This window comes from Onychomys torridus, chromosome 2, assembly GCF_903995425.1.
Source record: "Onychomys torridus chromosome 2, mOncTor1.1, whole genome shotgun sequence".
NCBI classification, from domain to species: Eukaryota; Metazoa; Chordata; class Mammalia; order Rodentia; family Cricetidae; genus Onychomys; species Onychomys torridus.
In genome coordinates, this window is record NC_050444.1 from 135851279 (window position 1) to 135869008 (window position 17730).

A 17730-nucleotide genomic window follows, 5' to 3' on the forward strand; every position below is an offset into this window, starting at 1 on the left:
ACAAGAGTAATACTAAAAGGTCATGATAAAAAATCACAAAACCAGGGGCTAGAGAAATAGCTCAGAGGTTAAGAGCACTGACTGCTCTTCCAGAGGTCCTGAGTTCAATTCCCAGCAACCACATGGGGGCTCATAACCATCTGTAATGAGATCTGGCACCCTCTTCTGTATCTATAATAAATAAATAAATCTTGCACAAAACCAGAATTCCTGTGGTTCAGGAAGTCTAGCATGCTTTGGCGAGTGTTTTATAGCTGAGCTATATCCATAACCCCAATAGGAATTACTTTACTCATGTTCTTGTCCCATAAGGACAAGCCGATTGGAAGGCAGATAAAAACACTTGGCCATCAAACAATAATGCTCTACTGCAAATGAAATGTGAACATTTGTTTAACATTTCTCTTCTCTACTAGGCAATCAACTTAACAGAGGCTCTATGTACTGCACTTTTCTTAAAGGATGTGCTAAATTATTTTCAAAGTATAATAAGGCAGTTTTTCAGGCATGTATGTTTGATCGATCAGTTGGAAATGCCATCTACTACAAAAATAGAAGAGGTATGGTGGAGTGGTACATGCCTTTAATCCCACTACTGAGAACATAGAGGCAGGCTTATCTCTAGTTCCACAACAGTCAGGATACATACTGACTGACACCCTGTCTAAAAGAAAAGAAAAACCTATAGTGAGTTCAATGTCAGCCTGAACCACACAAAACCATCATGGGCTCAAAGCAAAGCAAAACAAAACATGGGTTTTAGGGCCAGCAAGATGGCTCAGTAGGTAAAAGTGCTTGTCATCAGTGCTGATAGCCTGAATTTGATCAATGAGACCTACAATATGGAAGAACACTTACTCAGGAAAGCTGTCCTCTGACTTCCACATGGGCACTGTGGCACACACGCACAGCACTCTCTCTCTCCTCCCTCTCCCCCTCTCTCTCTCAATAAAAATATAATTAAAAATTTTAAATAAGTTTTAGTTGACAAGTAGATGTGCTAAATGACTTCCAAAGTTCTTTCTTACTTCAAACACAAAATTCTACAATTATAGAAATATGGCTTTATTTTTCCCAGGGACATGAATTTCACAGGTTATAAATTCAAATAATTTTATATATGCATCCTTCAATGTAATGAAACATATAGTTGGGCATCGTAATACAAGCCTGTATTCCCAGCACTTGGGAAAGCGGGAGGATCAGGAGTCGACTTGAACTAAATAAGATCCTGTCTCAAAAAAAATGAAAGGAAGAAAAGGAGAAAAAAGCATATAATTAGGAAGCTGGAGAGATGGCTCAGTGGTTAAGAGCACTGACTGCTCTTCCAGAAGACCCGGTTCAGTTCCCAGCACCCACAAAGCAGCTCACAACTGTCTAACTCCAGTTCCAGGGACCCAACACCCATGCACATGGGGGACGATGAGTTCAGGACAGGCTCCAAAGCTACACAGAGAAACTGTCTCAGAAAAAAACCAGAGAGGGAGAAAGAAGGAGAGAGAGAGACAGACAGACACACCAATCTATTGGTTACAAAAGTCAGAATCTATTATATCCACTACAAGTATTAATGAGTATCTATCGCTTCAATACAAATGAAGTTCACTGTAATTGATAATATACAAAACATTCCAGGGTCTCTAAATTTAAAAGTATGCTTAAAAAATATTCTGTGACATTCTGTTGTTTTAAAACAAAATCTCAATCGTTTGATTTTATCAATAGACTACGGAGCCAGATGCTGGGGTGAAAACCTGCTAGCTCAGAGAGGAAGCGAAAGCACCCAGATGATTTTCCTCCTCCACCCATGTCCCAGAAGCCAAGCAAAGTAGCATATACCTATCATAACCTCTAAATGTGGAGGTAGAAGAGAGTAGCAAGTTACAGGACAGTCTGAGCTACACAGCAGAATCCTGTCTTAAAATGTTTTTGCTCTGAAAGAAATGAACATACTTATCTTTTACCCAAGTAATGGTAAGGGCAATAGCATCTGGCCCCACTTGATGTGTCCACCCTCCAACCCTAGAGAATACAGATCATCTGTAAGAAGGTTGAAGGTGGACAGGTATTAGAATGGAAGATTAAGTGCAAACTCCTAACATCAAAGGCACACACATACACAGGCTCTCTAGTTCATGACAATGAAACACCAAGCCAATCCAAGCACGTGTGATATTTTCTCGTGTGATATTTTCTCCACACTTAGTGCTAGGTTGTTATGAAAAAATGTGCTCTAAGTTAACATTTGCATTTACAAGTCCTTTAAAGTAGAAATCAAGACTTTGATACAAAGAAAAAAGCCAAATTAGAAGAGTGAGCATAACAACTCATGTAAACAAGTACTCTTAGTTAAATTAGTAGTGAGGCTTCCATTGGGATAGGCATTTACTCTAGAGGGGTAAATGATAACCCATCAGGGGCACAAATACAATCTTAATACTTACAGTTAAATAACACCTTAAAAAACTCATCCCTAGGAGCTGGGGATTGGCAGAGGGCTTGTCTAGCCTGCAAAAGGCTCTGGGTTTGATCCCAGCACCATACAAACTAGGAATAGATCTAGACTCAGGTTAAGAGAACTCAGTTTGAGGCCAGCCTGGGCTACAAAATGAGTTTCAGGTTAGCCTGGACTAGAGTAAGAGGGATCATCATCCCTTTTGCACATTTCTGGTTTGGCACTATAATTATGGTAAAACTAAGATTTATATCTGGCCGGGCAGTGGTGGTGCACGCCTGTAATCCCAGCACTCGGGAGGCAGAAGCAGGCGAATCTCTGTGAGTTTGAGGCCAGCCTGGACTACAGAGTGAATTCCAGGAAAGGCGCAAAGCTACACAGAGAAACCCTGTCTGGGGGAGGGGGGATTTATATTTGAACCCAGTGACCCAAGCCTGTAATCCTAGGTAGTTTGGAAGAATGCAGTTTTAAGAACAGGTAATTGAATAAATTCAAGGCCACACTGGGCAATGTAGTGAGATCCAGTTTTAAAATAAAAAGTGTTAAGGCTAGGGATACATTGTTCAGAGTTCGTGGCAAACTGTTTGGCTACCATGTAGGAAGGCCCAGGTTCAATTCCTACTACCACACTCACACAAAAAAGATACACTCAATTACTTTGATAATGATATAATAGACAAACAACTGGAGCTAACTGAAATCTAAAGTCTTTTATACATCCCTTCAGTGACACTCTATGTCCCTGTTTACAAACCTGACAAGTACCAAGTGTAAGAAAGTTAGCTAGAGGAAAGCATGGATCTTTTCTAGGTATTCACCATGGTTTAGTGTTCCCAGAGTCTGGTAGCATTGATGTATAAAAGACACATCTCTCCAGACCAGGGTGAGAGGACACATACCTTTAATCCCAGCACGAAGGAGGCTTGAATGAAAATGGCCCCCAAAGGGGGAACTATTTGAGAAGGACTAGGGTGTGTGGCCTTGAGGTTTCAATCTGCCCTAATAGATCCAGTCTCCCTCACTCTCTGCCTGCTGCTTGTGGTTCAGAAGAAAGCTCTCGGCTACTGCTCCAGTGACATGTCTACTTGGTGCCACTCTCCCTACCATGGAGATCATGGACTCACCTTCCAAAACTGTAAGCAAGCTCCCAATTAAATGCTTTGTTCTGTAAGTTGTCTTGGTCATGGTGTCTCTTCACAGCTATAGAAGAACAGTAACTAAGAGACCAAGCATTTCTAAAAAACACGAAAAACACATCTCTCACAGTCATAATCCATCACCACACTGTATCACATCACTTCAGCAGACTCTGTGCCTTAACTCTTTAGGACATAGTCGTCGTCGTCGTCTTCTTCTTCTTCTTCTTCTTCTTCTTCTTCTTCTTCTTCTTCTTCTTCTTCTTCTTCCTTTTGGTTTTTCGAGACAGGGTTTCTCTGTGTAGCTTTGTGCCTTTCCTGGAACTCCCTTTAGAGACCAGGCTGGCCTCGAACTCACAGAGATCCGCCTGCCTCTGCCTCCCGAGTGCTGGGATTAAAGGCGTGTGCCACCACCGCCCGGATGGACATATTCTTCTTTGCCTTTGCTGTTATTGTTTGCTTTGTTTTGTTTCAGAGACAGTATCACATGTGACCTGGGCTAGACTCCTTATCTAGCTAAGGCTGGCCTTGAATTCCCGAGTCTCCTGCTTCCACTTTACAGTAAAGTAGTAAGCCACCATACAATGCTATGTCTGTTTTTTGAAAACATAAGAAAGCACAGGATTTTAAGATTAGAGCAGGATGTAGTGGTATTCACCTATAATCTGAACATTAGAAATCCAAGTTATAAAATAATACCCTCTCACAACAAACACCCTCAAGATTGCAGGATAAATTTAATTAGATAAAATCCAGTTTTAAGGACTTAACATTTTAACAAGATAGGTAAAATAAAAGCAAAAGTCTCACTAAAGTGACACACACACACACACACACACACACACACACACACGGACAGATAGACGGACAGACAGACAACTGGCCCTCAAAACTAAAGACAGCCATGGCCAGCCTCTGCAAGAGGTGGCAGGCATTTGGATCCTAATGAAAACAAAGAACCTAAGCTTTGGCAGTCTTCATGATCTTATGATTTTGTGTTTTCTATTTACTTTTATTAACAATGTTCAAAGAGTGAGATGCAGAGAAGAAACATACATGTTCACAAAGAATCTTCAAGTCAGACATGGTGGCTCACACTTTAATTCCAGCTCTTAGGAGGCAGAGGCAGCAGGATATCTGTGAGTCTGAGGCCAGCCAGGGCTCCATGTTGAGAGGCCCTTCTATACTGACCCTGGTAGATATACACCCAAAACACTGTATCCTACTGCAGACACTTCTTCACCTATGCTCACCGCTGCTTCATTCAAACTAGCCATTCACCAATGGGAAAACAGACAGAGAAATGGGATAAATTCTCACAATGGAATATTATTCAGCTGTTGAGAAAAATCAAATTTGTGGTAAGTAAATGGAGCTAGAAACAATCATCCTGAGGTAACCAATACTCAAAAAGACAAATATTACATGTTTTCTCTCATATGTGGGTGCTAGCTTTGAATCTTTGGATGTGTTTCATTTGGAATACCCAGAAGTATATAGTCATATAAAGGAGCTAAAGGAAATAATGAAAATAATAAGTAAATAAATAAAGAAAATAATGTAAAATAAAAGTTGAGTGGAGTAGGGAGTAAGGAGTAGGTGGTCAGGGTCAAGGAAGGATTGTGGAGATCCATAACACTAAAAGGCCTATTGAAAAAGTCACATGGAAACCTACTGTAGAAGCTTAATGAAATATATACACATACATAGTTTAAATGGAGCTACCCTAAATCAGGGGAACAGTACCTCTACTAGATACTATAGGCAGGGATTGGTTACCTCTTTTGGGGTTGTTGACTTGTGGGGTCCTATAGAACCTCAAATATTATAGGCTACTGTTCTTGATTACCCTCCAGAATTTGACAGTAAGACCCTACTCTGAGAAATCAAGCTAGTACTCAATTGGACATTTCATTGAAGACTGAAGTTTCTCTATCCTGCCTGGTCCCTCACAGGCAGCAGCCATTTTTATAAAATAAACACACAAAGGCTTATATTAATTAAACTGTTTGGTTTATGGCTCAGGCTTCTTGCTAGCTAGCTCTTTCATCTTAAATTAACCCATTTCTAATCATCTATGTTTGCCACGTGGTTTTATGGCATTACCTGTGTTCATTACACCTTCCTTCTCCCTGTATCTCTGCTTGGATTTCCCACCTGGCTCTATTCTGCCTGCTTCTTTATTAACTAGTGGTAGCAACACATATTCACAATGCACAGAAAGACCATCCCACAGCACTTCGTCCTGATGGTTTTGCTTTCACAGTGCTAGAATGCGCTAGATGTACACTACCAGTGGAGACTAGTAAGCATTAAGCTCATCCAGCTGGGCCTCAAAAGCTACAATAACGATCAGCCTAGTTCAACATACTTACTGGTGAAATAGTGGCACAAACTTTATCAGAGTAGCCAAACACTTTCTGAATGGATTTAAGGACCAATTCACAAGATGAAACCAGTACCTGTCACTGTTACTGGGTAACAGTAACACCTGTGGCTAGATAGATCGTAGGCCCTGGGAGAGACCTATTACTATTATACTGATACATGGACGTAGTAATAAATTAATAACTCATTGCTATACTCAACTCTCATTGGAGAAGCTTGTTTTCTTTTTCTTTTTCTTTTTTAAGTTTTTTGAGAGAGGGTTTCTTTATGCAGCCCTGGTTGTCCAGGAATGGTACACCAGGCTATTCTGTAGACCAGGCTATCCTCCAACTCACAAGAGATAAGCCTGCCTCTGCCTCCTAAGAGCTGGGATTAAAGGTGTACACCACCACCGACCTGCCAGAGAAGCTTCTTGAGTAAACAGTAAATAAAAAACTAACACAAGAAGCCCACAAGTGGTCAACATTCAAAGAGTAAGAGACTTTGGCATGCTCAGCCCTAAATGAGACATCTAGATCACATCCCTCCCCACAAAGACTCCAGGATCATTGAGGACACAGGAGCACCAAGACTCTAAGAGCCAGAGATGGTGGGTGATAACAATGAAATGGCATTTTCCAGACAAAACAGGACAGTTGCACATAAGAACTCATAGCGGCTGCGAAAGCACACAAGACCCAGACAAGCTCAAATCAGACAAAACCCCAGCATCGAGGAGGTTAGTAAATACCAAGCACCGTTTCTAAATGAAAGTCTATTGGCAACTGATAAACACTGGAAGAGAGCAGGTTTTCTATGACACTGACCCCTGGAAGTAGAGTGCAACCCTTGGTAGACTGGTTATGCCCCATGGAATGGTCCCACACCCAAGAGTATCTATCTGGGCAGAGCAAACTGGAGTGTATTTAAGGTGGTGTACACAAAGCTAGGTGGGTGGAAATGTGGGGGATAGGTTTTGGAGGAATTTGGGGTGATGAATGCGATCAAAATATATTGCATGAAATTCTCAAAGAACAAATAAAAGTATCCTTAAAGAAAATTTAAATATCTAATTTATGTCGGGCGGTGGTGGCACACGTGCCTTTAATCCCAGCACTCGGGAGGCAGAGGCAGGTGGATTTCTGTGAGTTCGAGGCCAGCCTGGGCTACAGAGTGAGTTCCAGGATGGGCTCCAAAGCTACAGAGAAACCCTGTCTCAGGGGGAAAAAAATCTAATTTACATGGAAAACATTCAAGTTACTTCAATGCAATTTTACAAGATGAGAACATGCTTTTAACATTAGAAGTATTAAGTTTAATAATACCAAATTAAAGCCGGGCAGTAGTGGCACACGTGCCTTTAATCCCAGCACTCAGGAGGCAGAGGCAGGCAGATTTCTGTGAGTTCGAGGCCAGCCTGGGGTACCAAGTGAGTTCTAGGAAAGGCGCAAAGCTACACGGAGAAACCCTGTCTCAAAAAACCAAGAAAAACAAAAAACAAAACAACAACAACAAAAACAAATTAGCAAGGATATATAGGGAATAGGGACTCACAAAATGGTGGACATATATGTCCAATTTATTGGTAGACAAGTACCCACCAACACTTTTAAAAAAGATTTATTTTTTTTATGTATGTAGGTGTTTGGCCTGCAAATATATCTGTGCACAGTGTGTGTACAGTGCCCATGAAAATCAGAAGATGTCAAATCCTTGGGAGCTACAGACAGTGGGAGCAGCCGGCCAGGTAGGTGCTGGGAATTGAACTCAGATCTTCTGGAAGAGCAGCAGTCAATGCTTTTAATCACTGAGCCATCTGTCCAGCCCCATCAACATTCTCTTTAATCTAGGAATCTGTTGCAGATATAAATAACCAAGCAATATTTAAAGAGGTTCTCTGAAACATCTGTGATAACAACCAAAAAGCAACACAGATGGTTAAATTATGGTGCTACCACATGTGGTAACCCATACCTATAGGCCCAGCACTCAGGAGGCAGAAACAGGAGGAACAGACCAAGGCCAGCACCAACTACCTGAAGAGCTCCAGGCCAATGTAGCTTATAATAAGACCCTGTCTCAAAACAAAGACATATGACAAGATAATGGCTTGTGAAATAGCTCTGTGGATGGGGACACCTACCACCAAGTCTGATAACCTGAATTCAATCGGAGGCACCCACAAAATTGTCCTCTGATCTCTACATGCCTACATTCATTCACCTTGTGTACAGACACCATACAAGAATACATAAGTAAATTTTAAGAAAAAAAATTAACCAGCAGCTATCATATTTATTGCATTCCCATAAAGTGCTAAGAACTACTCTGAAGTCAAGCCTTTGATGACACAGTCCAGCTGGGGAGTCAGACTAGTGACCTAAAGATAACTAGGAGTGCTAGTTTGGATGTTATAGCCAGGGTTGGAGGTGGTGGCCCACACCCGTACTTCTAGCACTGAGACAGCTGAGGATTTAAGGTGGATCTTAGCCTGGGCTACATAGTGAGACCTGCCTCTCAAAACCAAAGTCAGGGTTGGGGATTTAGCTCAGTGGTAGAGCACTTGCCTAGCAAGCGCAAGGCCCTGGGTTGGGTCCCCAGCTCAAAAAAAAAAAAAAAAAAGAAAGAAAGAGAAAAAAAAAAACAAAAACCAAAGACAGCTAAGGAAGGCCTCTGGAAGAGGTGACAAATATTTGATCTGAATGAAACAAAGCGCCTATGTTTTATTAGTCTTCATGGTCTTACAAATAAATGGTGCTTCCTATTTATTTACTATCAACAATGTTCAAAGAGTGGATGGACAGAATGAAACAGAGCAGCACAGAAAACAGCAGTCGATAACAGCGGTCCCACAGCAGACACAACAACCAAAGTTCCCACTGCTTCGAGGGTCAGTATTCAATGTTTGGGTTACACAAGCTACAAAGCTAGCTTCTGCTTAGAGAACTACTTGCCATATAATTTTTATCCAGACATCTCCCAAGAGAAGGCAGAAGCAGAAGAAATGCCAATGAGTTTGAAATTACTTGTTTGCAAGCCAAGGAGATGCTTCAGCAAGCAAAAGCACCTGCCGCTCAACTTGACAACCTGAGTTCAATTCCCAGAGTTCACTGTGGGAAGAGAGCTGGCTCTCTGAAAGGTGTCCTGAACCCCCACCCCCTCCACAGGAGGGCAATGACATGCACAGCTTACACTCAGATAGGTACATACACATCACATGAAAATGCATACACACAATAATTAAAGTTTTAAAATATATCTATGGTGCTGTGGATAGAACCCAAGACCCTGTGGCATGTTAGACAAATTTTGTTCTTCTAGTTACACCTTCAGCCAGATTTTAAACTTTTTAAAAAATATACTAAAAATATTAAACTCAAGGATCTTCATGGTCACCAAGCTCTCTTCTATCTCATCATCTCTACACTGTTGCCCTGTTCATTTGTTAATTCAACTCTTCCACAACACTAAAATGCTTTTCATATTATCTGTCCACCCTCCCTAACCCCACAATGTGCACAATGCAATGTGTGCATCATATAATACAGGCTAGAGCTGACAATGTTCTCTCCAGGAAGTGGTCAATCTCCTACCTGGTCCTTTTAAAGTTCTTGTCTCTTGTAAGTACCATGTAGTTCCTACACTATAGCTCATTCAACTAATTATCTGAGGGGAACAGTGGGGTCAGAAGACAGCTTAGAAAGTTTGCTGCTCTTTCAGAGAACTGAGGCACAGTTCCCAGCAGTGATATCTGGTAGCTGTTAACTCTAGCTTCAATAGCTTCAGAGGATCTGACACCCTCTTCTGGCCTCTTTGAGCACTGATATGCATTCAAGAACATGAACACGTGCGCGCGCGCACACATGTGCACACACACAGTAGGACAAATCTTTTAAAAATATCATTTATGGCCAAACACCCTAACAGTCGTCTTGGAACTCTCATCCAATAACTGATGGAAGTGGACACAGAGATCCTCAGCCAGGCCCCAGGTGGAGCTCCAGGTGCCCAACTGTCGAGAAAGAGGAGGGTCTGCAAGAGCGTGAAATTATTGAATCCAAGATTGCAAAAAGCACAGGGACAAACAGCCAAACGAATGGAAGCACATGAATTATGAACCAAAGGCTGTGGAGCCCCCAGCTGGATCAGGCCCTCTGGATAAGTGAGACAATTGAATAGTTTGATCTGTTTGGGAGGCATGCAGTCTGTGGGACCAGGATCTGTCCTTAGTGCATGAGCTGGCTGTTTGAAACCTTGGCCTTACACAGGGACACTTTGCTCAGTCTGGAAGGTGACAGGACCCGCCTGTACTGAATCTATCAGGTTTAAATGAATCCCCAGGGGTGCCTTGATCCTGGAGGACACGGGAATGGAGGGGAGGGGCTGGGGGAAGGCGGGGGTGGGGTCGGGAGGGGGAGGACAGGGGGAACCCATGGCTGATGTATAAAATTTAAAACACATAATAATAAAGAAAAAATTATTTATTAAAAAAATACATCATTTGTAACTGGATGATGGTGGTGCACGCCTTTAATCCCAGCACTTGGGAAGCAGAACTGTGAGTTCGAGGTCAGCCTAGTCTACAGAGCGAAATCCAGGACAGGTACCAAAACTACACAGAGAAACTCTGTCTCGAGGAAAAAAAAAAAAAGTATCATTTATATGTTGGCATTGTACTAATTATTAAATATAAAGCACACAAAGAGAGCTGGATGCAGTGTCTCATGCCAGTAACGTGGCACTCCAGAGGGTGAAGCCATAGGACTGCTGGGGCAGCTGTGCAGCACACTCAGGAAGCAAAGGCAAGGTGGCTAGCCTGGTCTACATAGTGTTCCTGGCCAGCTAAGGATAGTTAGATCCTGTCTTAAAGGGTGAGTGTGTGTGTGTGTGGGGGGGTGATGGTGGTGGTGGTGGTGATGACAAAGTAAGACACTCTTTACAGAAACTTTAAAGAACACAAACCAGAGATAAGGCAAACCAGAAAGCAAAAAATTTGTGAAAATAATATTACAAATAGAAAAAAGCTAACTAAAACATTGATGGCCAGAAAAAGAATCGTTGAGACTAAGTGTCAAACAAAACAGGAAGGGCTTAGTGGTAAACACCTGTCAAGCATTGAGGCTACTGGGTAGAAAATGACTTCCTGTGTTAGCCCACACCTGCAATCCTAGCATTTGTAAAGCAGAGGCAGAAGGATCACAAATTAAAGGCCAGTCTGGTATACACAGAGTCCCACACCTGGTATATACAGGTGCATATATAGTGACCCAGCCTTTAAAAAGCCAGTCAGGCAGGGTGATTCACAACACATTCCTATAATCCCAATACTCTAACACCAGCTTTGGATATAGACGTGCTTTGTTTTTTTGAGAAAGGTTCTCATATAGCCTAGGCTGGCCTCAAACTAGCTTTGTAGCTGAGGTTGACCTTGAACTTCTGATCCTGAGTACACCACACCCATTTTAGTGGGTTCTGAGTACTGAACCCTGGGCTTCAGGCAAGCTAAGAAGCATTCTACCAAAGACCACATCCTAAACCCAACCTTAAAATTATTATTTGTTTTGTTTTGTTTTGTTTTGTTTTGTTTTGTTTTTGAGACAGGGTTTCTCTGTGCAGCTTTGTGCCTTTCCTGGATTTCACTCTGTAGACCAGGCTGGCCTCGAACTCACAAAGATCCGCCTGCCTCTGCCTCGAGTGCTGGGATTAAAGGCGTGCACCACCAATGCCCAGCTAACCTTAAAATTCTTAGCCTCCGGCCTCTACTTCCTGAGTATTAATTTAATTCGTGCAGGTGGGCACCACCATGCCCAGGGCTTCTTGCATAGTAGGCAAGCACTCTACCAACTGACTTACATACCTAGACCATTTTCAGTTTGTATGTTTTGTTCTGTTTTTTGAGAAGGTCTAATATAGCCCAGGCTGACTTCAAATTCTTGATTCCCCTTCCTCTCTCTGCCAAGTGCGCCACCAAAACTAGCAGACTATTTCAAAAACCCAACTAAGCTGGACAGTGGTGGCACACACCTTTGATCCCAGTGCTTGGGAGACAGAGGCAGAGGCAGGCAGATCTCTGAGTTGAGGCCAGCCTCGTCTACAAATGAGTTTCAGGAGAGCCAGGGCTACAAAGCCCTGTCTCGGGAAAAGCAAACAAACAAATAACACTAACAACAAAAAACACACCTGAAAAGAGGGACTAGTATGATGTGACTGGCCAGATGAGAGCTAAAATCCAAGCTGGAGCTGAAACTGGAGCTGTGAAGATGTTTTCTTCTAAAGCTAAGAAATCTAGGTAACTCACACAACCCAAGAAGGCATTTTTTAAAAAGACTGTCTTAGTCTTCACAATGTATTTACTCAAAACACAATAAATATACTATTACTGTTCACATTGCGAATAAGCAAATCGAGTAGAGAAAATACCATATCTAAGTCCACAGAGCTAACTTTAATGAAGACAGATTGGCAGCCCCCTCTATTTTTTTGGCTAGTCAAAAGTATCAAATGGAAAAGTCCCCAAATAGTAATGTATTAACTTTTAAAAGACATGGCACACTGATTTAAGAAGCGTGATGAAATCCTGGCCCACCCATCTCTATTCCACTAGGGACATTAATATCCCTCTGTCCAAGATATCCATGCTACAGTATTTCTGAGTAACCAGCTCAGTTATTACAGAGCTTGTGCTCAAGTGATCCTTATATAGTAGCTTAAAGTTAATGAGTCAGCCATAAGTCCATCTTTCAATTCATTCCCTCTCTTAGAAACTTTGTCATCTCACATCATCATAGGAAAGATACATGCTAGGATACCTTGAGAAAGAAACAACATTCATACAACCTTCACTACAGCATACTATTGTTACAGTTCTATGATAAGGTGTTACTATGTCTGATTTATAAAGTAAGCCTAATTATATATTTGTGTTAGTGAGAGCACATGCCAAGGTGAATTTGTTGGAGGTCAGAGAACTGCTTTGGAGAGTTGATCTCTCTTACTGTGAGTTCTAGGGACTGAACTCAGGTTATCAGGCTTTGCAGCAACTGGTTTTACTCACTGAACCATCTCATCTGACCCATGGGTAAAAATTGGGGTGGGGAGTGGGGGGAGAACAGTATGTAAAGAGCTTCATAGTAGCTGCAGTTTCAGACATCAACAGTCTTGGAATGCACACCCTGCCCACAGAGAGCTAATTATTGTGAGGCCTATTTGACTTAGAACCCTTCTACTTGGTAATGAATCCAGAAAGATATATGCAGTACTTATTTTAACCATTAAAAAAAAATCTATGAAGTTGAGCTGGACATGGTGATAGAGCCTTTTATTTTGAGCACTCGTGAGGCAGAGGCAGGCATTATCTCTCTGAGTTGTAGGACAGCCTTGTCTAATAATCCAAGGCTACACAGTCAGACCCTGTCTCAAATAAACAAGCAAACAAAAACTATCGGCAACATTACTATAAATTTAGAATCTAAAAGTGTGAAACATGTTTACTCATAAAATTACTTTGTCTAGTATTCTTACAGTATAATCAATCACCTGAATGCTAATTTCATGTATGCTAAATGAAGTTTAATTAAAAAGCCTTCAAAACTTGGGTTACAAATAGTGCCACCAGTTCTAAGACTTCCAAAATGTTTTAAAATTTTTATTCATTCCTTCATTCATTCATTGAGGGGCATGCTAGAGTGTGCATGTGGAGGTCAGAGGAAAGCCTGAGGGATTAGGACCTCTCCTTTTACAAAGTGGGTAGCCAGGGTCAATCTCAGGTCATCAGGCTTGGCAACAAGCACTTTTATCCACTGAATCACCTTGCTGACCCAGACTGTGAGAATTTTGGTTTCCCAAATAAAGCAAAAAAAATCTAAAGACATCAAATTTTCAACAGTAACAAAAAGTGTACCGTTAGCCAGGCGGCGGTGGTGGTGGTGGTGGTGGTGGTGGTGGTGGTGGTGGTGGTGGTGGTGGTGCACGCCTTTAATCCCAGCACTGGGGAGGCAGAGGCACTCTGTGAGTTCAAGGTCAGCCCGACCTACCAAGTGAGTTCCAGGAAAGGCACAAAGCTACACTGAGAAACCCTGTCTTGAAAAACCAAGTGTAGTGTTAATCTTTTTCTTAAAGTTACTTTTTAAAAACATTTATGCTGGGTGGTGGTGGCACACGCCTTTAATCCCAGCACTCGGAGGCAGAGGCAGGCGGATCTTTGTGAGTTCGAGGCCAGCCTAGTCTACAGAGCGAGATCCAGGAAAGGAACAAAGCTACACAGAGAAACCCTGTCTTGAAACCACTCCACCCCCCCAAAAAATAAATTTATGTGCAGATGTGTGGTACCATGGACGTCAAAGGACAACTTTTGGGAATGTTCTCTTCCTCCAAATGGAAGTTGAAGGCCGGGTTATCTTCTTTGCTTGTTCTTCACCTTATACCCAGGCAGGGTTTCTGATGAGCCTCCCTGGACCCAGAGTTCCTGGGCTGAAGAGATAGATGGCTCAGTAGTTAAGAGCACTGGCTTCCTCCACCTTTCTCTGCCTGTCTCAGCCTCCCAAGTGCTAGGATTACACACCTGGCTGGAGATACACATATTTCTTATATGTTAACAGCATGTTACCACTGTTGGTACAATTTAAGTTTTTAGAACATTTCTTTCCTTTCTTTTCTTCTTCTCTCCCCCACGCCCCCAGACAGGTTTTCTTTGGGTAGCTCGGCTGTCCTGGAGCTTGCTCTGTAGATCAGGCTGGCCTCAAACTCAGACACTTGCCTCTGCCTCCCTAGTGCTGAGATTAAGTGTGCGCCACAACCGCCTGGCTGAACATTTTTCTTTTTGAGACAGGGTCTCACTGTATAGACCTGAATGGCCTAGAACTCCCCATGTAGACCAAGCCAGCACTTATTCTCACAGAGACCTGCTTGCCCCCTTCCTCTGCCTCTGGAGTGCTAGGATTAAAAAGGTATATACCACCACACCTAGGCTAGGATGACATTTCTAAACGCCTGATGAAAACAATTTGTAGTTGTAAACACTGAAAGAGCACAGGTCAGCCCTTTATGATAACATACTACTAATCATCAATCTTTATGTATTATGTGCTCCCAGCTCCTCATCCTCACTATTCAGTTATACAATGAAGTGTTTCTTTTTCTGCCTGTCAAATGTAGAACCAAAACCAGTCAGTGGTGGTGCATGCCTTTAATCTCAGTGCTCTGGAGGCAGAGGCAGATGGAGTTCAAGGCCAGCCTAGTCTACTGAGTGAGTTTCAGGACAGCCAGGGCTACAAAGAGGAGAGAAAGAAAAGAAAAAAAAAAAAAAAAGGAACCAAGAAAGCTATTCAGACAACTTAATTCATGGTCACATTTTTCCAGAATACTTATGTACATTCACTTGTTACCCTTGCTGGTAGGTAACTCAAGCTCAAAAGCTGTACTGAAGAAAACCCAATTGTTTTCCTGCCCCCATGCTCCCTGCAATTAACTCCCTCCTGTCCACAGCATTCTGTGTTCCTTCTCAGCTCTACCCCCACACTGGAAGGCCGCTGCCACCCGCGCTCCAGGCCTTCCTATGACTCCTTTAGATCCTTTAAGTTGGAGGGTCTATCCTATTCAAAGTGGCCTCTCCCGTTACAGTCATTTCCTTTCTCCTGTCACTCTCACTAGGATGCCCCCTCACATACTCTCTGTATGACACTTTTCCTCATCACTACCAAATTGCACTGGAAATGCTGTTACTCCTTTTTCAGGGGTACTGAAATGTGTATTTGAGAAAGGAGTATCATACTGTGGCCTAGCTTGGAAGCCTATTTTGAAGTCCAGGATGTCCTTGAACTTGCATAGATCTTCCTGCCTCAGTGCTGGGATTACACAGGTATTCACCACCAAACTTTGCAAATACTGATTTCTCATCAAGGGTAAGTCTTATTTACATTTCCTCAACACTTGGTTAAATGTCTGGCGCCATTCTAAGAGTTGGCAAAAGTTTGTGGAATAAATGACTATTCTAAAAAGAATGATTACTAGTAAAATACACAATAATGGAAACGCTGAAAATTATACACACACAAGAACTGGAATGATCTAATGTACAGAAAGGATTAGCTTAGCAGAGCCAAATTCCAAATAGTCAAGGTTCTGGGTCAGAGTAGATATGAACAGCAATCAACCGAGATAACTTTAAATCTGTCCAGGACTAACAGAGCAAATTGCTCCCTACCCCAACTACAACTTTGTTAACGCCACAATTTTTTCAGCACTCAACTGCTCATTAAGAGTCCACGAACCGACATACTTCGATTATTTTGTATTCTCTAAGGTATGCCAAATGAGGAGCAAAGGGATGACTGAAACCTGATAGTGCAAGTACCAGAGGTAAAAACAATAACGGCCAGCATTTACACTTGTGAGGCACTTGCAAACATGGAAAGAAATGCAATATGATCATGGAGACCAAACTTAACACATCGGTCAACATGTAGCCCCACGGGCTGGGACCCGCACAGAAATGACCAAATCACCCGACTGCCAGATGTATATATGCCATTCTATCCATTTCTCGCCTGACCTCTTCAACTCACAGTCTAATCTCCACTACAGGGCTCATCGGCCCTATTTCCAGTAGCACAATCCGCAAATGAATACAAAACAGGCCCAAGAATGGCATAAACATAGCTTCATACCCGCCCAAAATAGCAACAAAACAAAACACAACACAACCAACCGAACGGCTCAGTAATCCCTAATCCCTAGAAGCCATCCAAAACCAACCGTCGTATCTTTGGGAAGTCAAAAGATGCTGACTCCAAAGAGAAGTCTCTGGCTCTAGCCCACCTCTCCTGGTTATTCAGAAAAACCAGGGCTTTCCAGTTTAGAGATCAGCACACTACTAAAAAAACAGAAAGGAAAGAAGAAAAAAAAACAAAAACCGCGTCTCCCTGCACGAACTGGCAATCGAACCCTCAGGGGGGCAGTGGCGCTCCAACCACCCGGCCAGGACCCAGCCAGGCAACAGCGACAGGGCACAGCCCTTCCAGGGAGCTCTCTGGGCTCTCAGTACCGCCCAGCGCAACCCGCCCCGGCAGTGACTGAAGTCAGGGTTGTGGCAGAGCTGGGCCTGCCCGGCCCGGGGGCGCGGCGAGACACGGGGGTGGCGGTTTCTCCACTAGCCCCCTGCTGTTGAGGCGGGCCCGGGGGCTCTTCCCCAGGCCTCCACGCCCCTCCACCCTCGGCCAGCTAGTCGGCCCCTTACCTGGCAGAAGCTCCGGCAGTAGTTCAAAGATGAGACCTCGGACACCTCCTGCTCCCTCAGCTCGGTCTCCAGCTGCCAGAGACACGGTCGCAGGCCCGGGGCTCCCGGCGCGGGAGATGCAGGGCGATGACCCCGAGCCATGGACTCAGTCTCGGTCCCGGCGCCGGCTCCTGCGACCGCCGGAGCCTCAGTCCCGGCCCCGGCCCCGGCGGCGGCGGTGGCGTCTCCCTTTCCGTCCGCCATCTTCCCACGGCCCAGCAGCGCGTAGGCAACCAGACCACGTGACTCTGCCTGGCCCCGCCCCCGATCGCCCGTGAATAGTGACGCGCTCCCTGGCGACGCTGGCGCCAACTTTATTCCGTCACTAGGACGCTGAACGTTGGTCCTCTCAGAAGTCTCCACCGCAGCCGCCCTAGCAACAGCCTAGCAACGACGTTCTAGCGGCCCTGGGTTCCACAGGCCCTTCAGAGTCCAGGAGCGCAAAGGGCCCAGAGACAATCGAGATATGAGAGAGATGTCAGCCGAGCTGCGAACTGAAG

The 17730-nt window shown here is 43.5% G+C and overlaps 1 protein-coding gene across 1 annotated transcript in view; it reads right to left on the bottom strand.

Moving 5' to 3' along the window:
• Positions 1–17471, bottom strand: part of Rlf (RLF zinc finger) — a 68877-nt gene extending 51406 nt beyond the window's left edge. The window contains exon 1 of the mRNA XM_036179114.1: positions 17192–17471. Coding sequence (XP_036035007.1) covers positions 17192–17434 — 243 coding nt within the window. The 5' untranslated portion in view covers positions 17435–17471. The remainder of the gene's footprint in view (positions 1–17191) is intronic.
• Positions 17472–17730: the final 259 nt, after the last annotated feature.